The following is a 27,946-nucleotide window of genomic DNA, read 5'->3' on the forward strand; positions in this document are numbered from 1 at the left end:
AGCATGGACTGTACCTTCGTACAGCCAATCGGGAATGCCATTGTAGACCACTCCGGGCACTGCGTCGTGGGTGATGCGATGTGCCGTGGTGCCGCGTGCCTCCTTCCTATAGTATATATCGTAGCTCTGCACCCAGACCAATCCATTGCCCCTGGGACTGAAGCGGGCGTAGTGTAGATATGGCCATTCATCCTGGTGTGGACTGTGACGCAGCTTGATGCTCTCGCTATCCATCGGATGGGGGGATTACAAGTTAAATTACCCTATAGATGGCCTCCAGCAATTGGACAGAGCACCACTCACCTGGTCTGTATATCGTAGAGCGTGTATTGGGCCAGATACGAGTGGCGGAATAATTTCACAACATTTTGGGCCAAGAGAAGGTAACGCTTGTCCGCCGATATGGTGAAGGTGAAGGGGGCCAGGGTTTTCTGTTCCGAAGGGGGCGAAAATTAAAATTGTATTAAAATCATGCTCCTGCCACACGCTGTGTTGCGTATACGCAACTTTTAATTAAAATTTTAATGGTCTTTTCGGATTCTCGCACGCAAAATGGCGGAAGTTTGTACGTGGCTTTTCTGGTGTCGCAAAATGTTCAAAATTTTGTGGCATTGTTTATGGCAATTGAATGCCAAAAGTTGCCACAGCCCCAGCTAAAGCCAAAGCCAAAGAGTTTTAGCATTCAGTAACCATATTCCTTTTCCAGATTGAAGTTAATGTTTGGCTTTCAGCTATTCATGGCTTACTCTTGATCCCCGATGCCCCGACGACAGCTCGACTACTCGTATTCCTATGGCCATGAATATGCAATTCCATTTTGTTCTTCTGACTGCTCATTTCCGCCCTTTTTCGGTTTCGGTGTTTTCGGGCCAGACATTAATTATTTTGCTCTCTGGCTGGCAGCTGTTGACTCAAGTTATTGCACTTGTTGCTGTAGATGCATATTTGGCCCCTCGAGCCACTCGAAATTCCACTTCTCCCCCATCGTTTCCCCAAAGAGAAACTTAGTCGCCTTTTCTCCTCCTCCTCTTGCTGCTTGTTTTGCCTTGGCTTTTTCTTTCATTTTCATTTGGCTGTTGCTATTGCTTTCTCTTTTGCTTTATTTGTTTGTTTTTCAATTTCAGCTCGCGCATTATTCATTTGGAAAACGTTTTACCTCCGTGCGGTAGTCCCTTTCCGCCCCCGCACTTCCTTTGCTTCTATCATATGTGTGTTTACCCAGTCATTGACATAAAAATCTTTTTGCCTTTTATCGTTATCGCGTTGGATTGAGTGGGGGGTGGAGGGGGGACTCCTCCCCCACACGCGATAACTTGGCCCATTTGTTTTGCCTACTTTTGTGCGAGCGCCATAATATCAGTTAACATTGCCAAGTCGAGTGTGTACACTCGAGATATGGCCAACCTCCTAGGACTACGACTACGACTACGACTGGGACTGCGGCTAGAACACCTCCCTCTTCCCTCGAGCTCGTCGTAAATAAGACGGAGCAAATATTTGTACTTTCGCCGAGAGATAAGCAATAAGCAAACAAAGGCTATGCTTTGGCTAGGGTTTGAGGGCCTGGACTGGACACAAATGTACTTACAAATGTCACATTGGACATGAGGACATGTTCCGAGCGATTGGCTGCATTCAGCAGACAGATGCGACCCAAATGGTCCTGATAGAGGAACTCTTCGCCTGCAAAAAACATAGATGGGGAGCAGGGGGAAAAAAAAGTGGAAAAGCGTAAATTAAAAGCGATTCGAATGGACATCGTTGGGCGAATGATAGAACCCACCATCGATCCAGCTGCCGTTGGCGTGCTGCGGCATGTAGAGGCCATCGACTATGTCCTGCAGCTTGATGCGTTGCCCCTTGACGCGCGGTCCCTCATCGGGGGGCGTGAGCAGCACCTTTTTTGAAATATGTAGAAATTTTATATGTTGTTTTCTGCCCACTCACGCACACAGACACATCGACACAGATACATATACAGACGACACAGATGCAATTACAATTACAATGACACACACACACACGCACAAGCACACGACAACAAATGGACAACAAATGTGTGGGTGTGTGGAAAAATATTTGATCAGGCAGCCACAAAAATTGCGAAAAAAATTGGGAAACAAACAGACAGGAGACAAAAAAGAACGTAACGTATTTACACACATAAATTTATCAGATTTTTGGTTTTGTTAAATATACACATATACATAAACATTTATATTTAATGGCAGTTTCAGTTTTCCCTCATCTTTTTTTTTGGTGAAATAATATCGGCGAGCGCCCAAAAGTAGGCCACAAAAAGTGTGCGTTGTTGAAATTTGCAAATTGGTTCCAATTAAAAAGGGAAAACTTTCACCAACCTTTTGTAAATTACAGAGAATTTGTTTTTGTTTTCTTTGAGGGTTTGGTTTGTATATTTAGAAATGAATAAAATAACAGAACAAAAAAGTTTTGTACACCGATAAAAATTGCACTTTAGTGTGCATTTTTAATTGTGGGGAGAGGTTCTATTTTACTCAGGAAGGTCCCTGTGATGTTGTAGCTAAGAGTATTTTTTGCTTCGCATTTGCTAGACCTCTTCTTTGTCTAACGATTTTACCTCGACTTTGTTTATTTTTCCGTTGGTCTGTTGGTCAACTATTTGTGAATTTATTTTCTCTTGTTTTGTGTATTTTTTCTGTGTGGGGAAAACTAATGGTAATTGTATTTTACATTTGTTCTATCAATTTTGGGTTTCAGCTTCACCGACATTTGTCTGTTTTGTCTGCAAATGAGATTGTGTTGTCTGGGAATCTAATTAAGGAGTACAGCCATTGTGTGTGTTTTCGGTGTACAATGTGCGGCTGATGGCCACCGCAACGAGCATTAAACAATAACCAAAAACCATGCTGTGAGATTGTATAAAATTCGAATGAGAAATGTGTTGTTGGGGCACTCACCACCGAAGTAACAATCAGGGCGAGGACAATGATGATGACCAGGAGGGCGATGAGGATGCCGCGCCAGTTCCGCTGGTTCGGATTGCTGGAGACCAACTGGAAATAAAGAGGGGGAATTAATTGAGAAATGATTGAATGCAAATGCTGCACATAAAGAGCACGTGCGGCTCATTACGCAGCGCCTGCCTGCCCGTCGAGTTATGAGGACCCCTATAAGGCTATAACAAACTGGCCGAAACCGCAAATAATTGGTTGGCCAAGATGCAATTAGCAAACTGATGATGATTCGGTTTTGTCTGGGCCATTGAACTCGGCCCCCATAAACTGTTCGTTCTGCCACTGAATTATGTCTGCCCCGCCGAAATGACTTGAATATACAAACCCACACGTACTCCTACTCGTATATTCCGATATAAAGACGTCCTTTGTGTGAATTTAGAATAGAACCCGAACGAAAACCGAAAAACGAAAAACCCCTTGGAAATCAACGCTTAATGCATATTTAATGTAGTCCAACCAACAAAAGAAATACAGAAAACCCGAGAACCCGAACCCAAAACAGAAGCACAACAACAAATTAAGCACGACACAAAAACTAAACTCGCACGCAGCCAGCACAAGTTGATACCGATTTTTATGGGGATCGCACGAGTGTGGGGCATCGCCTGATTTCGGCCTAGTCAGTCCATCATGTCACCCACACAGTCACAAAACAATACAATACACTGAAACAGAATGCGCCATGCCAGTTAGCTGTGTAATTAATTAAGGACTCGTAAAACTATGCTGCTCTGCAGCTCTACTGTTGCTCTGTTTCGCCGTTTTTCTGGTCTGGTCTGGTCGCGCAGATAGTGAACAAATCGTGTGTATTAATCAAGAGTTGCGTGCCGCAAATTAATTGCGGGGACATTGCCAGCAACGCTCGGAGAAACATATTTCTCTATCAGTCGCCCGGATTTGTGATGCAGAATTATGATGGAGGATAAAGTGACAGAGTCCCAGAGGACGAAGGAAACCTTCAAGAAGCTAAGAATATCTTTAATATTCTTAAAAAGTAATTAAGCAGGGCTCGAACATTAGGCAAAAGCCCACAAACCATCGATTTTCCCCAGCAGAACTTTCATATGAGGGACAGAGGAAGGACACAGAGGAAGTTCAATTAAAATCGCATAAATATGTGGTAGCTTCCCCTTTGCCCATTAGTGCATGAAAGCAAAGCGCGAATCTTAATTAATAACCCAACAAATCTCCTTACAAATGGAGGACAAATGCGAGAGAACATGTGTACCTGCAATACACACGCATCCCCTTCCAGCCAGCCAGCCAGGCAGCCAGCATGTTTATTTATAAGGACTCCTTTGTCTTGCACCCTTCCCCTAGAAACATCCTGGGCAGGGGCAGTACCACTCGGAATTTATTGCTGGCAGAGGGACCGGAGCGGTGCAAACAAACTGAAAACAACATAAACTAAACTATCAAACTACAATAGAGACCGCAGAGAGTGTTTTTTGGGGGAACATTCGCTTTGAGGTTGGGCGCTCTCTGTCTCTCTTTTGGGGGAACTTTCCATAAACCATCGCATCGGCTTCGAAAAGTTTCCATATCCACTCGCTTTCAGGCAACTTTCCATATCCCTTCGCTTTTCCAAGAATACCAGAATAATAATAATAATAATAACACGAGTAATGAGCTCTTGCGGGCGCATGCGGCGTATACTTCATTTTCCTTTAATTGAATGAGAATTTATGCTCTACAGGAGGGTCAAGCCCTGGCATATCATATCCATATTCCCATGCCTAAACCACTTACATACATAAGTGAGCAAAACACTCTCCTTGATTGCTGGAGAGAGTGAAGACTCTCTCTCTCTCTCCCGGTATGTAAATATGCAAAAATTGTAGCATAAATGAAATTTAAACACTCAACTTGATGAGTTGCTCTGTTAACGCTAAAGGAATTAAAAATAATGACAGTCATCAATTTTGCCAACGCAATGGCCAACATTCTGCCGCAAGAACTCAATGAGTTTATTTCCTGACATGACGCCCTGGAGGGATATTGAGGGACATGATGATGGCAGCCCATCCTGCCGTCCTGACATCCTTGGTAACAAAAAGGAAAAGGAAGAGCACATGCGAGCGCCTGCTATTAATTTCTATAAATTTTTAATGCCCTGCTATTAGGCTTTGAGCGTTGAGCGTACAAATATTTTTCAAATGAGAAAATTACAGCCTGAAGAAATAAGTTTAAAACAGTGCTGCTCAAGGCGGAGCTTTAGGGAAATGTATAGGACGATTATTTTTCATATTTCAAGAGGTCAAAAGATAAGAAACTAAGGAATGAACTGATATCTCATCCATGATGCTATTTTCTATAAGGCAGGAAGACAGAGCCAGAGACTTTCTTTTTTCCATCCTGCAAAGGGTTCGTCCTCTTGGATCGTATTTATTGTCGACCTACGAAATGTTTCCCACACAAAATACACACCATAAACCCTGTTTTTAAATCGCATTTAATCCCTTGGGATAAATCATGAATTAAGAGAAAAAACCAATCAATAAGAAGACCATAAATAAGAGAACTTTACCAATTCGAACTCCAACCAAAGATTTTCAGATTCCGGGCCTTCCAGAGATCCATTCCATTTCCCAGAACTGCAATAAACCAACGGATAACCCCTCCCAACCCTCTCCACCCACTGCCTGGGAAAACTTTGCGGCGTGAATGGAAAAATATTGTAACCAAAATTGCACACAATGCACCACCACTTGACATATGAAAATGAAATGCACGAACCGACCGTATGAAATCGTAATGGAAATGGATAGCGATTTAAGTGTACAAAGAAACCAGAGGGGAAAACTGTATGTCAGCGAGCACGCTACGGAAACAGTGGAAAAGAGGTAGCCGGAGAGGTAAAGAGGTTTTTCCCATTTAATGATGTTTGCCTGTGCGATTTTTCTCATTGTTTTCTGCTGACTTTCGGTTATCTGGGGATTTTGAATCAACATTGTTATCATTTCATTTTCGTTTGGATGGATTTCGTCCGGCTCCCCAGGGGAGGGAACAACACGTACACGGAAAAGCCAGGAGTTGATTAAATTCTCGGTTACCTGAGATTTAATCCACAGCAAACCAGAAATGTTCTCGTTTTTTCCTCTCTCTCTCCTGTTTTCCTGTTAAAGCCACCTGGGGCCGGCCCTGGCCGCAAAGAAGTTGCGGGGAAATTCAACTCCAGTGAAAAAGCTTAAAAGCAATGCTATACCCAAATGAAGTCTTACCACCAGAGCTGGCCATGGGGCAGAGATAATGTGAAGCGGAGTGCTCACACAGATACACCGACACTGACACCGGCCCCGACACATATCCCGAGAGCAGCTAAAGAGCATTAGCTGTCTTTTGCGGTTGGTGCTCGGGAAAACTTTGGCTGCCTGCTCTTCGAGAGTGGGTGCAAAAAGTTCAAAAGAGGATGGATAGAGGATAGAGATAGGGTGAGCGATGAGATCCAGTAAAAGCCGCCAGTTATTTGCATAAGTTGTCATAGTTATTAAGCTGCGAGCGTTAAAATTCTTCCCCTCCATACTTTTAAGCGCATTAAAAATGGACGCCAGCTATCGTATTTGCAGGAGGCGCAAAACGGTGTCGGGCAGGAAAGGAGTATCCCGCTGGCACAGTGAAAGTGTCGTTTTCAATTAACTCGGGCATGGGATCTGGTCCAGAGACCAGATGAGGCAGAGGCCATGGTGGATGTTGGCAGAGTTAATCGTATTAAAAAGCAGCTGGTTCGCTTTGAATTGGAAAGTGACCTCTCACCTTAGAGGAGCAGCATTTAAAAGCCATCTCAACCTTGACAGAGATGGGACGCTAAAATTGTTTGCCTATCACTCAGTGCCAATAAATTGGAAGCAGACTTATTGCACTCTGCGCTTGATCTTCGTTCCGTGGCTTCTGTTTTTCGTTTTCCGTTTTCCCTTTTTCGTTTGTGAATATTCGAAAAAGAAAACCTTGAGCCCTGCACTGTCATTCCGTTTGCATCAGGGATAGGGGACAGAGGACAGGGGACAGGGGCAGACGACATTAGAAAGCAATCTTTATGGCCTGCTGCCTTCCTGCCAAACATGAAATCCATAAACAGTCCCTCAGCGTGTACGGACGATTGCAACAAGGATGCGGTGCCTGTCTGCATCCTTGTGTGTCGTCTGGCTTTCCGGCATGTCAGCCCTATTGTCTGCCACGGTCTATGTTCCTCTACCTATGTTTGTGCGAGGAGAAGTACTCTTCTATGTCCTGCCCGTCCCTGCGTGCCTTCCCACTTTATCTAGCATTGGGTGCCGTTGTCAACAGCAGTTTAGCTCAAGGCCATAACGGCACAGCATTTGCTATAACTGTCACGTGTGTGTGTGTGTGTCTGAGCCTGTGTGCCTCAGTGTCAACACATACTTGAGCTTCCATTACACGGCCATGATTGCTTATTTTTCTGTTTTTCTTTTCTCTTTACACTTTTCCAATTTTTTAACCTGTTCCTGCAGGTGTCGCCGTGCCTGTCGGCGGTCGTTAAGTTGCATGAATTTGTCAAAAATAAAAATGTAATATGCCACACGGCTGACACAATTGAGAGCGATGTGTCGAGGGGGTTGGGCCACGACTCTGGTTTTGAGTTCAAGATACAATTCCCGAGTTCTTTGGCGGAAATAATAGTTGCAGAATGTCTTACGACAGGTGTATGACAGTCGTGGATATTAGATTTCAATGAAAATTACAGAGTAATTAAGTAAAAGTTAAATAAACAGTGCGTACAAGTTTGTAGGGGATGTTTTTTTCACGTATACAAGATTTATGTATGTATAGAAGTAAATAATTTGTGGAAGGCGAAATCTTTCCAAGTATTTCTACCATTTGAAAAATTATACAACAGTCCAACAATGCCTATAGAAATCCAATTAAATCGAAACCTGCCACAATCATTTGCAATCCACCAACTGTTTGACGTTCATTGTACACTTTATCGCCACTTAAATGCACAATTGCACCTGTCGGCGCCCCTTTGTCATTATCGCAACAGATTGGCAGCACTTAACTAAGATTGGCAGCACTGTCAAAATAGATTGCAACGCCAACGCTCCCAAATGGATGGGCAGGACTTTCTTCAGAAATTTGCGCATTATCCGTGGGGCGTCGTGTCGTTGGGCATCATCGATTCGTCGTGGATCGAATGCCATCTAATTGATTTCCGCTTGAATGCCTGATTGCCATTTTGACTGGCTGTTTATCTTTGCAACCGTTTCGACACTCCGAATTTTCAGTGTTTGCTCCGGTTTCCAGTTTCTGCAACACACTCCTGCAGTACTCCTCGCACTCTGTCATCACAGACAAACTTAGTATGCAAAGCACACATTACGGCACGGCACCCACCCATGCAATGCATAGCTAATTCAATTTTGCAATTGTTGTCAGCACTGTCAGCGCTTTGCATTTGAATAACATGCGGAATTTATTTCAATTAGCAAAGCCAGCCGCAAACTTGATGCCACTGAGCCGCAAAGTACGCTTCTGCAGCGAAGCGTGCGAATGGAATGGAAGTTGACCATCAAAGTCAGTGCAGACGAGGAAGGAAAGTGCCCGGGAGAGAAAGCTCAAGTTGCGAGAAGTCGTTGAGTGAATTTTTCCCTCCGCCTCAACGATGGCGGACGTAGACGCACTTACACAAGTTGGAATCAAAGTGAGTCGGTGGGGGCCGCCTGAAGTGGCGGTGTAAGAGCTTAGTCAGCTCTCTCTCTCTGGGAAAGTGGAGCTAATAATAAGCCCAATTGGGGAAGGTGGGTTTCCTTTCGTGCAAACTGAAAGGGATTTCCCAACGTGTCAGAGAATGGCTGGAGTTCATCAGTCACTTCTTTCCGAGTAGACTTCTGGCTAGCTATGCATTTTATGTGGAATATGGTAGGTAGTCTGATAGTTTCCGATTAATAATCGTTGAAGTACTTTTAAGGTGGCAAGTTAAAGTCTCAATAAAATTGTTGGTGAAACCGTTCAACCATATCTTTACGTCATTTCCCATTCCGAGTCTTTTCCCAGTCATTTAACAATCTGAAATTTTAATCCCTGCTTCCTGTTTGAATTTTGAATACTCTCCGCTAATCCAAAAGGACCTCTGTCATCCGGCACATGCGCGAGCACACGTAAACACACAATATTTGTTTTTAAAATTAATTATGCTTAATTATATTTGGGCTAAAAACATATGAGAATTTATTTTTTGTTCAGTCTCCCTTCTGCTTTCGTTTCGGTTCAGTTCGGTTAGGTTCCGTCGTTTTCTGGCTTTATGCATAAAGTATAACAAAAGAAATTACCTCATCATCGTAATTATCCTGCTCAGGCATGACTCGCTGTTTGTTGGCTTAAAGCGATGAATTTTACGGAAATCCGAGAGGGCGTTCCAGCCGGTTTTCGTCGGTGGTGGTCGTGTGTCAAGGCGGGGGGCCCGGGTACGGGTACGTCTGACAAATTAAAGAAGCCTCCGGTTGTTGTCTTTGTTGGAGATGTCGTCGTCGTCGTCGATGTCGTTCTCGCTCTCCTCCTCTCTGTCGATGTGTTTCGTTTACTTTATGCTTTTTGGATTGCTAATCGAATCTATCAATTTCCTTGGCGATAATTCGCCAGCGAGCTCTCTGTTAATTTGTCTTATTTTCAGAATTTATTGGCGCATCAGCTCGCTGAGGAGGCTGGCATCTTATTCAGTTTGTTGGCGGAATACCAGAAGTCACTTTCTAAGGCCTGCCGCTCTCGGTTCATGCTTTCGCGAAATACTTTCAAGCTTGTCCTTGACTTTTGCCAGCTGTCCTTCGGCCCATCTGCTTCCCCTTTGTGCTGCTGCCGGGTAATTATGACTGACTGTTGGTTGGTGTTGGTGCCGCTGTTTGACTTAGGAACTTGTCGTTTCGGGGATCCTTGTAATGCGCTTTTGCCGTTGGTTTTTCCTACCCGCCTTCTGTCTTCTGGGTCCTGAGTCTTCCTAATGAGCATACATTTTCAATTTTCCTGCTGCAGTCGACGGCTGTTGTTTTTGGCCCTGTTGGTGTCTTTGTTGTTGGGAGGAGTCCTTCGTTCTGACACTAATGATGCAGCGTACTTTTAGGCCAAGCGCTAAATTGGAATAAAGTGTTGTGTTCGAGGGAGAAGAAGAAAAGAAGAAACACACACAATATTTTAGAAAATGCAGTTCTTGCTTAAACATTTCGTTGGCATGTTGTTGTTGGTGTACATTTTGTAGCTTGTTGTTGGTGTAGCTTGTTGTTGGTGTAGCTGTTGTTTTTGTTAGTGCCAATTGTTCTTTGTGTTTTAGTGGTTGGTACTTGTTTACGTTACTTTTTGTTAGTGTTGTAACTTTTCTTCTGTTGGTGTAGTTATTGGTGATGTTGTGTTTTGGTGTTGCTTTCCTTTTGTTGTTAGTGCCAATTTGGTGGGTTGGTGGTTGTGCTTTTAGCCTTGTAAGTGCTCTCATGCTTGTGCTGTATGTGTGTGTGTGTGTGCTATGTGTGTGTTAGTTAGATGCATATGTATGTGCTGGTGCTTTTAAAACATGACACATGTTTGCTGCATATTTTTGGGCTGCTTATGCAGTGCATATGTGTGTCAGTGGCACACACACAGACACACACACGTTTTGTATGTCGGTTAAGTAGTCTGGTGCTTAAATATATTTACATAAAACAAGGCACATTCAAAAGTTTCTAATTACATGTACTGGGGGGAAATATGGCTTTGACTTTGTGTTTTGTTGGGCTATTGTTGGTGTAATTGTTGTGTGCATACCACATGCGTGGGAGGAGGTGGTAAAACCTTTAAAAACTAATCTGTTTATTATGCAAAATGTTGATGCATGCAGCGAAAGAGAGGGAAGGAGTCTTGGTATTCTGCAGACACTTTAAACATGACTGTGTTTTCTTATGCAAATTTTAGCTCTTGCTAAAGTCAGGGTGGCGGTGTTTCGTGGCAAGGGGCAAGCCCCGAGTAGAGTGTTAATAGCATAACATTTTCAATTTAAGTTATGGCAAGTTTTTTCTTCGCTCCTGCTTCTCTTTCTAAGCAGCTTATTATGCAAAATGCATGCCACACACCAGCACACAGTACACGACGGATAAAGGGTCTAGGTGGCATAATATTCACAGAAGGAGTGCTGGTTGGATTACAGTCTCGGGTTCATTGGGATGAGAGGTTAAAGAAGGAGAATTTGATAGATAGTTACACATTTCCGTAAACATAAACATATACCTCGTTGCCTGCCCAAAACTCAAGAGGATCTGAGTCCGCATAATCCCCAAGTAAAGAAAAGCTATGTTCTATCTGCGAGAGTATTGCATACGTATAATTACACCAAGCTTTAGCCTTCATAGTGCACTGAGGAAGACAAATGATACCGAAATTGCTTCACAATCCACTTTCCTGTGCTTCCCGCCTTCCCCAAGCAAAAAAACAGAATGAAACTTGTCCCCTAAGCGGGGCTTTGGCTTAAATAGCCAATGACACACACATAATCTACAATAGCAGACAGAGGGTGAGGTAGAGAAGAAGGCAAAGAGAATAGAGTCTGTATTTATTTGTTAGCCGTTCGCCTTAGTCATCTTTAGGGAGCATTCACTGTGTGCGCTCTCTGGTCTTTAGAACGCATTACAATGCACAAACTTTTAGCCATTGTCGGGGCTCTTGGCTTTGGCTTTGGCTTTCCCATGAACCCCAACGCTCCCCAAAAACGTCAGAACTACTATAAATTAAAACGAAAAAAAGGAAGTATGAGCGAGTATGTATATAAGAAAAGAAAACAATTCCCATACAAAATATTACTCCTGGGAACAATGGGAAATATTTGATATAGCAGTCAACATAAATTTCATTAATTTTTACGTAGCCAAAATTGTTGGGTGAAGTTTTTTCTTGTGTTCCTGGTTCGTTTTTCCTGAGCAGCCAAGCGGCCAAGCTTTTATTGTTTTCATAAAAATGATTTTCCATTTTTTTTCCCCCTCCCCCCCCACCAGACAATGTAGCATTCAAAAAAATGCCATGCAGCAGTGGAAAATAAAGCAAAACCATTGCATATTTGGGGGCATACAGAAATTGTGGAGTATCTGCTGCTGACCAGAGGAGACAAAAGGGGCATATACGAGTATTTCCAACCATAAAAAGCATCCCCCGTGAAACATAAAGTATATCAAACAAGTGGAACTGCAACGGAAACCCTATGTTCTGCTGATGGGAAAGTTGTGTATTTTTTGTGGGGTACAAGCTGCCAACATTACCATGAACTAAAGTGTGATCTAAGCCATTAAGTGTGCTCCAACGCTTGGCCCCAACTTGCGTCATAAAGCCATAAGAGCCACTCGTGGAAGCCAAACTACGGATGGAACTGCCACAAGTGATGGTTTCATAAACTAAACGAGCCGCAACATGAATATGATGTTAGGAATATATCCCTGTATAGTAGTCCTATAAAAAAATTGAATCAGTGAGGCTCTTTGCAGAAGTTAAGTTATAGATGGAAATATTCAATAAATTAAAAATTGAGTTGTGGCCCAAAACAATTGAAAAATTGCATTCGATTCAACTTTCCAGGCGTATCTGTTGCATAAATTAGGAAAACCTTTATTTTATGCAAGGCATTTAAATGTTATTTATGATGCAACCATTCATAAGCTCAACATTCCCACATTTCCACAGATTTTCCTATTTTTATTTTCTCTGTTCAAAATAAAAGTTATTCTTTCTTCCTCTTCCTGCCCGAACCGAAGGACTCTTGTATTTTGTTATCAACATGTTGACATTCGTTCGTGTGCTGCTGCTGCTGCTTTCGCCTCTGACATTTATTGTTTCTATCTCTCTCTCCCGTTGGCTGACTTCCGGCCCGAATGCAGCCGTGCGTAAGTCGCTTCCGCTTGAGAGCCGAGTGCCGTGGCTGCTGCTTCATAAAGTGCTACGCAAACGGGGCAGGCAGGGCCACTCGCATTGCACCGCATCGCACACTCGTATATCATTGTCATATGTGTGTATTTTCGTATCATTTTCATGGCATTTTCTAGAGAATTTTAAATTTATTGCTCCAATGAAGCGGCAAAACATCACAGCAGAGAGACACGCAAATCTACAACCATAAAGCATATGAATTGTTTGATTATATTAAAAGAAATCCACTCTCCCTCTCTCGCAACTGAAAAGAGAACCTAAACTGTGTGTTTCGTGGAGATATTTTTTCACTTTTTGGGGGTGGGGGTTTGGGGTTAGGGAAAATCAATTGCAGCCAAACAGCGCCGGTTATTCTCTCGCAGTGAGAACGTGTTGCACCCAAGCAATTTGTGAGGACACTTTTGTGGCTTTTGACGTTGCCGCCACAGTCGATGGTGGTGGTGGTGCTGGTGCTGCTTCTGCTGCTGGTACGTGCCACTTATATGGCATGGACCCTGGTCCCAGCAGTCAGCCCCATGCTGCACGTAAGCCGTAAACGTTTTTGGTGGATTTGTGTGGCGTGGCTGTGGCGGTGTGGCGGTGGCTGGGCTGTACGACAGTCATAATGTTTCATTAGTGGCTGGTTCGCCGCTCCTTGACAGCGAATCGGTTGTAGTTGTTGGCTTCCCTGGAGGATACAGGAGAGGAAGGGATAGGTGTAGGAACTGCAATCAACTTGAAAGTTGGCCAAAGACTTTTGCGATAATCATGTTCCCCGCAGAAGCTGCTAAAGGATCTGATTGAATGCATGTCAGATTGGGTACAAATTTTTTTAAGTTTCCGTTGGAGAGTATATTTCTGCAGGAAAAATCCATCTTAAAGTGTGTCTAAACCTTCGTTGCGCAGCATTACCCTTTCTTTTCTGTTTATCAACACTTCCACAGTACTACGTTCTGCACCAACGACACTTCAACAACGAAATATTGCGTAGCATAAAATTAGGCGGGGATCATTAAATGGGGCAAGGCAGTGGCACTGGCAGTGGCGGTGGCAACTCTTGCTTCCGTTGGCGTCCCCAATGCGACAACAGCCTCCACCCTCACGGGGCCCGATGGCTACGACGGTGGTTGCACATTAGTTTTAATGCATGTTTCATGCGCCATTAGGCTTAATTAGTGGCATTCTACCACCCACCACACACAGCACACAACACCCAGCACCCACCACCCAGAGTCTCCTCTCCTTCCAGACTCCATTCCCCTCTAAATGAGTTTCACTGTAGCACCGGTGGAGGTCAATGGGGTTGGGGACATGGTGGCGATGGTGCAGTCAAGCTTTAACTGCCTGTCGTTTGGCCTGCAATTTTTGTTATTGTTGCTGCACGTTGCATGCAACACTTTTAATGCAGCAGCCATACATTTATTTTAAGGCCACGTACGAACACAAATTCACGTACGGAGGAAAAATTAAGATTTAATTAAGAAAAATAATAAATGCTTTTGGCTTGAAGCGACGCAGAGCAGACTCGACCCGGCTTAAAGCAGAGCCAAATAAATTGTCTCTTACGGCAGGACATGAAAAAGACTGCGCGCCTGAGCCTTTGGTAAGCCCTGAAGGCAGCTCTACTTTCATTGCCAGGGCCATTCATTCCCTTTGCCATTTCCTCTCGTATTTCTCCGAAAATTGCGAGCAACAATGCCCGAACCGAATGCCAAATATACTCGTGGTACAGTAGATGTCCGCCCATTGCCACCGGCATTCGGATTGTCCTTCAGATTGAAGTGTCTTTCCCTTTCTGTTGCTGGTGTCGGAGATGAACTTTTGGACACTCGTACGAGTGGATGGTACTTCTACAATAAAGCCATGCTTTTTGTGGCGAAAGTTTTCAAGGGACTCCATTATGTCTAAGTTTTCTTGGGCGGAGGAATGCAAGAGTTGAAGTCTCAGTATAACTCTTTTCTAATAAGAAATTCTCTCAGTCAATTAAGCCTTTAATATCGAATCCGTCTACCTACTAAATCTCTTCATAACTCACATTTTTCCCATAACATTTTTCCACTGGTTTGAGTAAAAATTTGTCTCAAGCCTCAACCCTCTCGCCAGTCTTGCAGCAACATGAACTTATTTACTACGATATATTCCAGCTGATTTGGCGGCTCATCTCTGGTTGATTCGAGATACTTCCGCCGAATGGCGCCAACACTTTATGGCCAACAGACTTCAAGCCCAAGACGCGTCGGCTTACGGCCCCCATAAACAGAGGAGGCAGGTCCATGGCTAAGTAGAGACAGGGCCCGTCGTTCAGAAAGGAGTCATGGCTGAGAGATGGAGGCATTTGCCCAGTGAGGCAAACAAAATGTTCGACATGTTTGCGATTGCCCAGACAGAATACAGAACGACGGGAAGCAGTAAAAAGATGGCCAAAAGACAACTCAAAGTGGCATTCCCATTCCCATCCCCGTTCACACTGCCCCGCTTGAAGCAAGTCTAGTTAACTCGGCCAGAAGCGACAGCAGTTTGTTCAATTGTAAAGCGAGGCATAAAAGCCAAATTAGAACGAAAGTCAGCCAATGTAAATAAACAAACAGGAAAGAAAACAGGCATCTAGAGTTGGTCGAAGCATTAAACACCCTTGAAGTCTGCCTGTACATCTATTTTGTAGGCTCCAAAATGGTTCCTTCTCTGCTTTGAAAAACCTGAATACCCTCTTTCGAAGAGTATTACTGCAAGAAGACAACAAATGACTAGAAGGAAGAGACATTTCCCTGTCATTCGCTTCGTTTTTCGATTTGTCTCTCCTCTGTGTTTTTTTCTCTGGGGTAATTTCAGTGAAAATTTATGGCCCACATTTCCAGAGAACATTTTTCACCTTGTAAAAGTCAAGACCACGCAGGCAAAAACAGTCGGCAAGCGCGAGCTCATAGAATTATTAAAACAAACAGCGTGCGCCTGCACATGAAAATACATTTTACAATAATAAACAGGGACCCCAAAAATGTTTAACCCTGAGACAATGGGCAGACAATGGTTGGCAGCAGACTCGAAGAGAGACGATGGCAAAAGTGCATGCAGCTCCATAAACAGAACCGCAAAACGTTCGATTTCTGATAAAGATCAAAGTAATTGGGGCAACCAGAGACCATCCCCTGAATCTGCAGATAAACAAAGTGTAGGTTCAAGTGCTGATGACCCATTCCGTGAAGGGTCGTGTGCCTAGAGATTTTCCGGATTTTCTCTTCTCTGTATTTATCTGAATTTATTCGATAGATTTTGATAGATTTACAACTAAATAAAGACTTTTGCCGAGTCTTTCATGTATATTCTAAATAATCCAGAGGCAAATGCACGGTTCACAATAAACATATAGGAAAATTACAAATAATAGCAGGTGAAAAACAATTTCTAGAAATTCTTTTCTACAGGAAAAATTTACTTGATTTTTATTTAATTTTCTGTCTCTCTATCACCTATTTAATTCAATGGAATTCAACCTTTAATAAATATTTAATCTATATTCCCCTGTTGTCAGCAGATTTCCAGCCTCAAATTAATTATTCCACCTACAAAAAACTTGCCACTTTATTCGTAGTACCATCCACATCCCTGGCGGCATGGAGGCGGAAGTAGAGGCAGAAGCGACCACGACCACACATTATAGATCTCCCTGCACTCTGCCCCACCAGAGGAGAAGCCCTCCCTAAATTACTATAAATAACAAGAGAATGTTTTGCTTATTGTGGCACAAAGCTTTTAATGTACAACTCGGCGTATACAGAATATTTTACATTAAGCCAACAAACAAAGCCCGCCCCCCAAAATTGTGGCTGGGATGTTTCGGGGGGATGTGCTCTCTAGGTAAAACCAGATGATGATGGAGATGATTTTGGCATCAATTTCTGAGGTCAGCAGCGACCCGGAATTTGACAGACAGTTTTGACAGACAGATCGGTGGCATTGGTAGAGCCGCCACAAAGTAGTAGGTGGGTTCTGTTGGTGCCTGTGTGGCTCCCTCAATTTAATTCCCATAAAATTGAAATTGGAAATCTCCTTCCCAGGGGAATTGTGTGGTTGAACCGCGTTAAAAATCCTCCAATTAAATAACATTATTTATTTAAAGGTCGGACACACGCAGGGAGTGCGAGAGAGTGGGAGGTGCATTAATTAAAACACGCCAGCAAATATAGCATAATTGAAAAATGCTTTAACAATGGCATAAAAACCACAAGAAATGGTGATGTATGGGAGAATATTTCGAATGGGAAATACCCTGGACGATATTGAGATACTAGCTCTATAATGAACGATCTTTTCAGGCTGGTTTATATCTATAAAAAAACGAATGATAACTATTCAGAATGATTATATACAAATCTATGCAATATCATACCTATTTTTAACATAATGAAATATTTTTCAAAAATTTAGAAACTTTGAAAGGATGTATCCGTTGATATATCCAACTTCTTTTATCCGAAAACTGCCTTTTCTTATACCCTTTAAACCGCCAAACACACACATATATTACCCCCCCTGAAAGGTTTCAATAAAATAAATAATACGAAGAAACAACAACATTTATTAATGCCCCAAATGGTTTTCCATTTCGACCGCATCAAGCAGATAATATATTACACACAATAGATATATCCATAAGATAAATATATATATGTATGTATGTATATGCCAATATTGAATTGAAAATACACCATTAGCTGGCAATTCTCGAGTACATTTTCAATTGAAACGAAGATCGCATGCTGATTGATGTTTATGGGGCATAATTTGTTCTCGAAAGAACAGATATATGTACATATATGTATTTCCAATATACATATCTGTACATTTAGAGATGCGAAATCTGCTGTGTGTGTGGCCAGGTGAGGCAATGCCTGATTGAGTAATAGTTGCATATTGTACTCGTAAATGTCTAAAGTTCAAAGTATATTGTTAAATATATAGATACATATACGGGAAAATGGTGCTTGATTTTTCCCTCGTTTAAATTTTGGACTGAAAAGAGCCACAACTATTAACTGGCCACAAATGATGTCATTATTGTATATTGATTGCGCTTTCGCCAGACCCGAACACCACCTGCGGATTCTACCCGGAGACCTACCGACTGACCACCTGCAAATAATTTCACATCCATTCGAATACCCAATTATTGCATATTTTCTCTCTCCAGATAACCGCGCAGAAGTGAAGCTTGCCAGGTGCAGTTTCCTTTGTCGAAGGAATAACATAAATATATATTGGGGAAAATTCCATTTAGAGGCCACTTAATAAGCCGGGGCCACAAAAACTCATTACCTTCCCAACAATTTGATGAAAATTGATAGAATCCCTGAGGTGGGGATGGGGTTGGCGACGGGCGGAGGCCACAACAGAACATCAAAAACGATTTTCAAATGCAGCTCTTTACAAATGGAATGCGGCAATGGGAAAGGAAACTTTGCCAATGTCCTTGCCACATGCAACCATGAGACCAGCGCAAAGCGGGGGGCGGGCAGCACATGGTTTAAAATGAGGAACCGCAATCGAGCCACTGCATTGCTGCGATTCTTGGGATTCTTGCCCTCAATTTAACCATCATAATTTTCATTTTCCATTGCTATTGCTTTTTCAATTGATTGATAATCGTTCTTTTTTTTTTACCGTTTTCCCCTTAGCAATTGCTGTTGCAGTTGTTCGTGTCTAATGAATTATTCATGGAATTCATTTCGCATTGGCCGCTTAAAATGACCGGAAAATTGCATTATATGCATTCCAAACGGGTGGGTGGGGGTTGGGGGTGGTATATGGGTGGCTTTTCCACTCGAACATGTCACTTGTGCATTAAGGTCATCCCTGGGCATGTCACTGATGTCCGGCACTGTCTCCCTGTATCCCCCCATGGTCGCCATATAACTATCACTGGCACTGTCGTCGTGTCCTGTCCTGTCCTGCCCCGCGGCAACAAAAGCATCAAATATACATGCCCCAATGCCATGGCTCTGGCTCTGGCCTGTGCATACTGGGCATGCGGCACAGAAAAGTGTCACGAAAACTGTTAAAAAGCGCTTCAGCAACTTTCACAATCAACAAACATGACAAAAACTGGATGTCCCCGCTACCCGAAAGAGAAACAGAAGCAAAAACTAGTGTCAAATACAAATACAAAAGGATGAAATGGCAGAAACTTGCTGCATAAGTTGCACAGATAGGGCTGGGAAGGGATGGACGGCGTTGAAGGAAAGCCTGAGTTTCAGGGTGGTCAACGAGGTAACGGTAGGAATGGCCAGAGGCTATGAGGGGGAATGGTAATAGGGTGACCAGTTAGTAAGCACAAAATGTTGTCAGACTAAAAGAATAAACAATGACCAAAAATACGAGCATCTTAAAGAGCCAAAAGGCGACGCTTATATGCACTTTTCGTTTTGGCTGTGAAATATGGAAAATAGAAAGAATAGGTGCCAGCAATGGTACTTCTACATGATCCATCTATCAATAATATATCAATATATCCATTAAATAATCAATTATTTCCTAGCATATTAGCGGAATAATATTTGGAGCAGTAAATACTTTGTATTCTTACAGCCCGTCGTATACTTAATATTTCATTGAATAAATACATTCAATGCACTTTTTAAATTAATTATATTTATATCATGACTGCCATCTGATTCATATGGTTTATAATTTATTTGACTGCTTTTTTGGCATTAATAAAATCTCTGACTTTTTACAAGTATATTTTGTATGCTTAATTTTGCATTGAAAATATATTTGATTAGATTATTTTCTGATTTATGATATCGTTGAATACATTTATTGTGCCTTTGTGGTTTATGGTTTATTTTGTATTATATATTGATAGTTTCATATATTATTCATATCGATTAATGATTTCTCATGGTTTAATGAATGCGAATGCAAAATGCATATATTAAGTGAATACTTTTCCTCTTTCCCCAAGTAATAAAAAATCACTCATCCTCCGAAACGACTCCCCACATTACTATCTTCCACTCTCACGTTTCGATAAAAACCATTCAGATTCAATCAGTTTTCCAGCAAAGAATCACTCAATAAACGCTTTATGTGCCCATCTGAATAATCAGCTACTATATCTGATATATGTGGGGTATAACGGGCTAAAATGCCCATTCAAAGAGTAGGACGAGAGACGAAATGGCTGTTGAAATGGAATTTTTAGTGCATGGACATCAGGGAGACGTTAGAGGCGACAGAATGCATTGGGTCGGGCACAGGCGGCGCATACGTTGAGGCGCAAATGACAATGAAAAGTGCTTTGTGCACGTGTTAGTGTTAGTGTGTGTGTCCCACTCTCTGTGTTTCAGTGTGTGTGTGTGTATCTGTGTGTAATGTGAGTCTTGCGTGAGCTAAACGCAAATAATGAAAGTAGAGCGGGCGGGGGCCTTCTCCTTCTGATGATGGAAGGGTGGCAGCGGCAGCAGTCAACAAGCGAGCGCCAAGTGAAAGTGGAAAGTGCACTCGACAAGTGCATCAGTGTGGGTGTTAGAGCTACATCTCTCTGTGTTTGTGTGCGTGTGTGTGATGCTGCAGAAGTTCTTTACGCGTATGAGAGGGTGTTGCATCTATATGTGTGTGACAGGGGGTGTTGAAGCGACGGCAGCTGCTACTGGAAAATCCTTCTGCGGCACTACTTATTCCGCATACTTTTAGGAGAGAGCCGGCGCTCAAGATAAATAGCTGTGGGTTCCGTGTTCTACCTCTTCAATGCCTCCCTTTTGAAGAGAACTCTCACCTTTTCTTTCCGAAAAAAGTGCTCAAGTATTTTTCAGCGGAAAAAAAGATGAGCAAAACTTTTGCGAAACTCGAAACTCGCTCTGGTCATAATTATGTTAATTAAGTTGGAGGGAAAAAAACAAAAGTTTTCGCTGGGGATGCCTTACAGTATGAACATATGCCATGAAGGGGCGCAATTTACGCCGCTCAAATGAAGCAAACGATTTAAATTCAAATTTAAATAGCCTTCACGCGAATGGGATTTTCCTTTCAGCTTTCCCTCAAAATCGCTATTTCTTTTGGGCTTTCCCCCGAAACGCTTTTCCTTTGGCTTTCACTGGGATCCGCATCACTCGAATGCGCTGCTCCCTTGGCGAGGGATTCCTCGAACCCAAACACACATGAAGCCAGAAGGGTGTTCCACGTACTCGAGCCACGTTTTTATTTGCATATCATTTAGCGTTCGTAAAGGCTGAGGAATGTGTGCCCGGGAAAACCCAAGAAAAAAGCCTAAGAAAAACTACCTGAATGCATACGCGTACACTCAGAGAAATGAACCTTCGATTGCCGTATACACTTTCAGAAGAGAAGAGGCCGAAGCTGCAGATCCATCTTTCTAATGAAAGATATATGAGTATCATTCCAAGAAAGTTGTTGGAGCCAGTACATAAATACACCCATGAGTTAGGAGTGCATTTCTCTCTCTCTCTCCCCAAAAACATCATACCCTCCCTACAAAGGGAAGGTTACAGAGGTAAGCGAGGTAAGAGAGTAAGCGGCAGGGGAGAGGTAAAGCAACTCAGTCAGCAATTTGCTTTAATATTAAATGTCTAACGAACCGTAAGAAATATGAACGTGTTGTATAGTTTGATGTGAACGCATTTAAGCCCCGAATGTAATGTTAGAAATCATTCGGGGATTCGGGGTACACGACGGCAATAGGAATGGGGGTGGCGGGGTTTTGGGCCTGGCCTGGCCAAGTGCTCCACAAGGTTGAATGGACATGGCATTGAGCAGCATTCAAGTGGGTGTGCCTGTTTGTGGGTGGCTTCAAATCTTGTCTGCAAATAAACTTTCCTCAAACTTTGATTAAGTTTTGCTCTCCGAGAAGGCAGAGAGACTTTCTCCACCCCATCTCCCTTGCAATTTCTCTCTTTCTCTCCCGCCTAGTAAAACTTTTGAGAGTCATTTGCCTAGAGGAATATGTTTGTCCGGGAAACCTAATGATTTTCACAGTTTAATTGCTCACTCTCAAAAGTTTTTGAGTGAATTAGGAGAGCATTTTCTTTGGAGTTTTGATAGATATATTTTATGCTTTTTGTGGAGGAGTTTTATGGCAGATGGCAAGGATTTTTCATCCATCATCTTTGGAATTTGTGCATATGGAGTGAATATCTAACGAATTCCTCAGCTTCTGTCACAGATGCCTTTATCTGTTCATTCAATTTTTCAATATTTGATTATATATACTCAGGATTCTATCTGTTCACAACTTTCGAGGCAAACCATGTTCCAGTTACCGTCTCAAGCTCAAAATTGTTGCGTCTTCTGGGCTGTTCTGATGCTCTGCTCGGCGTTGAGAGCTCGGGTAATGTAATGATGGTGGTGTATCCCCATGGTATTGCCCCACGTGAGTGTATTTGTGCTAGAGTGTATCTGTGAGATGTCTGTGTATGGATACGTGTCTGCTGCCTCTCTGCGCTTCTGTCTCTGTCTGTATGCAAGGTGAAGGAGCGCTTCAGCAGCAGCAGCATTCAAATTTAAATACAAATGTTGCACGTACCCTCGTAGGTGTGTGTTCGCCTGGTAGGGAGATATATCTCTGGCTATAACTTTGTACAGGTGTGTGTGCGCATACAAGATGTATGTGTATATGTGAGAGTGCGCTCATTTGGGTGATTGCGCTGCTAAGGTTTAATAAAGCAACACCAAGACGACGTCGACGAGGACAATTACGTGGAATTGCGTGAAGAAATGGCTGCCATTCCGGGAGAAGGCACCTCTCGGTACGGCTCGGTTACGGGTACGGGTAGTACTCGTATAATAAAGCAACTTGCTGGCATAATTGGCAGCCCCAGACCCCCACACAGTAAAATAAAAAAAGGAGGCCCTGTGCCACGCAGATCTTCAAATTGAAATGAAATGAAGTGTGAAGCGGCAGGCAGGCGGCAGCATAGCATTTTCCCTCCTCTGAATCCCGACTTGGGTTGCTTCTCCCCTCAACGAAATAATTCATCTCCAGGAGTGTGAATGTTCTACAGGATCTTTCCGGATGTGTATATAATTGTTTTCTTTTGGCGGCGGTGCGTTTGTTTAGCTTAATTAAAAGGCCCAAATGCAAACACCAACGTGTGCGCGTGGAGCCTTGGCCCACAAAAAAAAATGTAATTTATACGCAGAATACCGGTAGGCAGACATATATATATTTTTTATACGTTTTGGACAAGGTCCTCCTCCAGCTTCTGCCCTCGAGTTGGGCGCGTGATAGGTCAAGATTGTAAGTCGAGATTCGAGCAGAATTTCAAGATGCTTCTAGGGAATGATGGCCCCAAAAATGTGCACAGAAAGTTTCCTAATTATTCATGAGATACAAAAATCTTCAGAAGGTCCTGCCGAAACCATTTAGGATACCATTATCCCCAATCCTTGTTCCATTTAAAGATAGTTTCTCATATTTCAGCTTCAATTTCACGATCACGACTGGAAGGCATCTCTAATCTGCCACCTGCTGCTGCTGGCTGCCTCCCGTTGACAGTTGGCTGTTGTGGATCTGCCACTGCCACGGCTACAGCGCTGTGTGTTGGCCAGCAGTTTGTACAGCAAAAAGCAATTTGGTCTGCCAGCAAGCGGGCTGGTTCCTCCGCCTTTGACAGCCTTTTGTGTTGCTTTTGGGAAACAACTATTGTTGTTGCTGTATTGCGGTGTTGACACCCCGCTGGCTTTGGCACTTCAATTTTATAGCGACAGCCGTGGCATCAACAGCAGGAGCCGCAGCGCACAAAAAAAAGGGAAGGAAAATTCGCGCATCCTCCATCGCACCTGCCTAATGGTCCGTGTGGTCCGTGCCATAACCGGACATTGGGGTGGCCATAACTTTAATATGCTTACGCAGAGAGAGCGACAGAGAAAAAAGGCAATGTAGATTCTATTTTTTTGCATTCCGTTTTTTTGGAACATAATCTAGGCTATTAAAATTCAGTGCTGCGGTATGACAGTGCGTATACGTAATGCGGCATGATTGCCCCCAACGAAAATTGGGTAGTCGAAGTGGTCTAGTAATTGCCGAGATTTGTGAATGAAAAGGAAGAGATTTTCGGGGTTTTTTATGGGTTGATTTTTGGGGGAAAACCACACACAATTCATTCATTCATCCATCATCAAGCCGCTGCACTGCCATCATCTGCAGTCGCGCCTAGACACAAACATTTTCCTAATGATTGTGTGAGAACTAAGCTCCTTAATCAGACCTTAGGGCAAACGTTTCACACCCATCCATCCACATCCATCCATCCATCCATCCATTCATCCAGAGAAACCATAATATTTTCTGTGGGTGATGCCTGCGGCCTTGGCAAAAAGTTGTTTCCCCAGCATAGTTTTCCTTGGCCCAACACTTATCCTCATGCCGCCCCTCTACACATTTTCCTTACCCCCTTCTCACTCACGTTAATTAAAACGCCGAGCAAACACGAAGGCGCCTCTACTTCGAGTGGATGGATGGCGCTGGAGTGGAGTGGAAGTGGAGCTTCTTCCGGCAAGAATGTCATGGAAGGAATGTCAAGCCTATGGCCATCAATCAAAATGCCTAAATAAAATGTTTGTTCTCTCTACAGGGCTGGGGGTTTTCCGGATAATAATGTGCAGTGACTGAGGAGAGCAGCATGGAGCTCCATCGAGTATGCAAAAGTATTCGAATCCAAATGTTTGCAGCTGTCGAAAATGAAGAGACCATAAAATGTTGCTGTTGCTGTTGCTGTTGGTGGCGCAACCCAGGAACAAGGCGAATGAAATTTATTGCCTCTGTTGTGATAAACGTGACGCGCTATGGCTAAAGGCCACGCCCCCTCTGAGAGGCGGAGGCGGAATGGAGCAAACGAAGGACAGTTTCCAAGTGCCTGTTAAATTTGATTTGTGTGTGTGTGGCGGCTGTATCTGCAGGATGTGTCTTAGACCAAAAGGAATCTTTGAAATGCGAATGCGAATGCCCGACAACAGGTTAATGTGCCCCCGAAGAGAGGCATGGTGGAGAGTTGTGGGGGTGGTGGGGCTGCCAGTTTGAATAATGAGGGGCAGATTGATGATCTTTAATGGCTGAACTTTCGGGGTACAAGTTGGACAAATTAAGTTGTACGGCAGATAAGTTTCTGCTGAGATATTAGCCTCGAAACAGATGGGATAGGGTTCTCCTCTCGGCGGACAAACTTTTCAACTATAAATTTTCGCATTTTTATGAAATTTCATTTCTCCTTTCCCGTTTCCTAGTCTTCCGACCCCCCCGCCGGGGTTCAATCAACTTCAGCATGAACGCATTTCCATGCCCAAATTTGTGTCCAACCTGGCGTATGCTTGATATTGGCCCCGAAATTCCCTCTCCCCCATCCCCCTGCCGCCTTTTCCGTTCCGTTCCGTTCTGTCACGCCAATCGCTTTAGTAGCTTGTTTTGACATTTTTCCCTTTTTCACTTTTTCCTTTGTTTGTTCTGCTGCCACCCATTTTTTCCGGCATTTTCCGACGCTTTTTTCGCCAGGCTTTTCATACCTTTGCGCCTTGTTGCAGCCCGTTACCGTTGGCCCGAAATAAGCCTAAGAGCTAAAAAATTCAGACTCCAAAAAAAGAGGAAAATTCCGCGGAAATTCCAGCAACTGCATTTGCATTTCATTTTTCACTGCTTTCTCCACACTTTCTGGTTGATTTCTCTTCATTTTCTCTGCGTTCGGTTTGTTGTTGGTTTCTTGCGGGTTTTGAGGATGTGCTGGCCAAGCCAAAAAGTTGGCCAAATTCAAGGCTTAGATAAAGACTGTTTGGAAATTAATGCGAGATTTCTTTCCTTCTTTGGGCTTCCGCTGTCTGTTTTTGGCAGCAAACTTGGCTTTTCGCAGTGCCAGTAGAGATGGTGATAAGGTCTGGTCTGGTCTGTCTGCTCCTGTTTCTGGGCTTGAATTTAACCTCAAGAATTTGGGCCAGTAAACGCATAAAAGGGAAGCCCCCGTTCACACACACACAGGGGTCCGATTCTCTGTACATCACGTGCATGTTGTTGCTGCTGATGTCGGTTCGCATTTTCAGGAGGCAATAATCGTAAAATAAAAATTCGTGCCAAGCCACACAGAAGGTGACCAGCTACCCTAAGTATTTGCCCGTTGATTGAGCATATTGGTTATCGATGGAGGGCGAGTTTTACCTTGAGGGTATCTGGGAGATACTTTTGCAGCAGTATTTACGAAATAGATGAAATATTTTCAAAAATATGAAGCCTTTCTGGGAGATCTCCTGTTTAATCCAGCCTCATATTGGCTCCAGATGGAACAGAATGTTTCTGAAACACTCAAATCTATTTATACTCCAATTCGTATTCAACTGGAAGATATATTCCCAACAGATATGATATATAACCTCCACTTGAGTGGTCAATCTACCCATATCGTATCTGGGGCATCTTCCCTATTTGATTGATCAACTCTACCCACAAAAAAAGAGAATAAATTCTACCTGATCTAAGAATTACCTTTCAAATAATTACATTAAATATTCCCCAACAATCAGGATCAACTGTTCCAAGCTTCTGCCCTCTGGATAGAGGTCTAACACTGCCCCTCGCGACAAGGTCAAAAAGCTGACGCTTAATATCCTGCGGCAACAGAGAATTAACGGCAGAGTCCGTTCGATGTCGACAAGCAGCGCCATCGATGAATGTTGGAAAAAGTTCAAAGAGCGCAAAATTCGATGGAAAATGAAAATAAATATAAAATTAGCAGTAAAATTACTCACTGAGGGGCAGAAGAACAGACAGCAGCAGGATGAAGGATGAAGTAGGTTTGGTGCTGGGGGTTAGAGGTTAGAGGATATTCGTGGAGGATACAGAGTTAGCATGCAAACGCGTTAAAATGCGAAATTCAATTTGGCAGAGAGACAGGGACAGAGACAGGCAAAAGGCATGCTACAGGAGGAGAGTATCTCCCGCAAAAATTCGGTGAAATATGTCTGTGCTTTTTGTGTTGGGTGGAATTTTGTTTCGTTTCGTTTAAAGTGTTTAATTTTAAAGGCAGGAAGAAGTACGGTTTTCTGTGTGGGGTGGCATGGGGGGTTTCACTCACCACAATGCGCCTGACACGTGTCATTTTGCGGTAATCGCCCAGCTTGAGGCTTGGCAGGCCAACAATTTCCCGGGATTAGAATTTGGGGGCGGACTGAAGGAGGGCTCTCTCCTTCTGGGCAGATTTTTTGATGGTCGCCTGTCAGCTGCACTGCGTACGGGACCGTATGTACAATTAGCGACGGCAAAATGCAGAGCCCAGAGCCTCCTCAACACCGCATTACACTCCACTCAAGTTCCTTTTTGCTTCTGGCAGCAGCACAACACTAAGCAACAACACACTCGAGTTCGTTCCACTTTCTCTATTACTTCTATTGTTTATAGATATTTTTTGTCCACAAAAATATTCAATTTCGATTTTCTTTGGTGTTCATCCACGGGGTTTTTGCTTGAGTTTCTCGTATTCTTGGGGCCCTGTTCAACGGAGCTCTCTCTTCTCTCTCTCCCTCTGTGTATCGACCGCTGCGCCAAAAGTCTCAGATGAAACTGAATGGGGCCCGAGATTGGCACACAGATGAAATACCCCTGGAAAAGTCCATGCGGCCAGGCAGGCCAGGCCAGGCCGCGCCGCCTGACTCGGGCAGCAACAATACTGCGGCAGTGAGAGCGCACGGCTCTCTTTCTCTATCTCTCTCGCTGGCCGACTCTCTTTCGTTTGAACTGTTGTTGTGCTCTCTGCACACGTTGCGTATACGTAGAGGCAAAAGCAAAAGCCAGCTGGGGCGCACTGTGGTGTGGAATATGAGAAGAAAGGGATGAAAGTCACGTGCGGGGAACACATGAATCATCACAATAAATTTATAAAATAATATACTAAAATAACTAATATACAATCATGCTTGAATAATTTATTAAAATAAGCTAATAAGCTATAGATATTTTCATACTGAAAGGAGCTTACTTTAGTTCAAATGAGAGTTTTCCTGCATAGTAGAATAATTTCCCCCTGGCATATCATTTCCGCCCAGTGTTTCGGCTCCTCTTTATGCCTTCAATAATTTCTTGCAGT

The 27,946-nt window shown here is 43.3% G+C and overlaps 1 protein-coding gene across 4 annotated transcripts in view; it reads right to left on the reverse strand.

The window, feature by feature from the left end:
• Positions 1 to 27,946, reverse strand: part of Dpp10 (Dipeptidyl peptidase 10) — a 49,755-nt gene that overhangs the window by 9,632 nt on the left and 12,177 nt on the right. For 2 of the 4 annotated variants that reach the window (XM_001355787.4, XM_015181475.2), the window contains exons 1-7: positions 26,939 to 27,452; positions 9,287 to 10,079; positions 2,940 to 3,035; positions 1,784 to 1,898; positions 1,589 to 1,683; positions 304 to 431; positions 15 to 226 (exon numbers count right to left, since the gene is read on the reverse strand). In XM_001355787.4, coding sequence (XP_001355823.3) covers positions 15 to 226; positions 304 to 431; positions 1,589 to 1,683; positions 1,784 to 1,898; positions 2,940 to 3,035; positions 9,287 to 9,316 — 676 coding nt within the window. In that variant the 5' untranslated portion in view covers positions 9,317 to 10,079; positions 26,939 to 27,452. Of the gene's footprint in view, positions 1 to 14; positions 227 to 303; positions 432 to 1,588; positions 1,684 to 1,783; positions 1,899 to 2,939; positions 3,036 to 9,286; positions 10,080 to 26,938; positions 27,453 to 27,946 lie in introns of those variants that run through there. The other 2 variants (XM_033381141.1, XM_033381142.1) reach the window with 2 other exon arrangements.

Source organism: Drosophila pseudoobscura, chromosome 4 (genome assembly GCF_009870125.1).
Source record: "Drosophila pseudoobscura strain MV-25-SWS-2005 chromosome 4, UCI_Dpse_MV25, whole genome shotgun sequence".
Lineage (NCBI taxonomy): Eukaryota > Metazoa > Arthropoda > Insecta > Diptera > Drosophilidae > Drosophila > Drosophila pseudoobscura.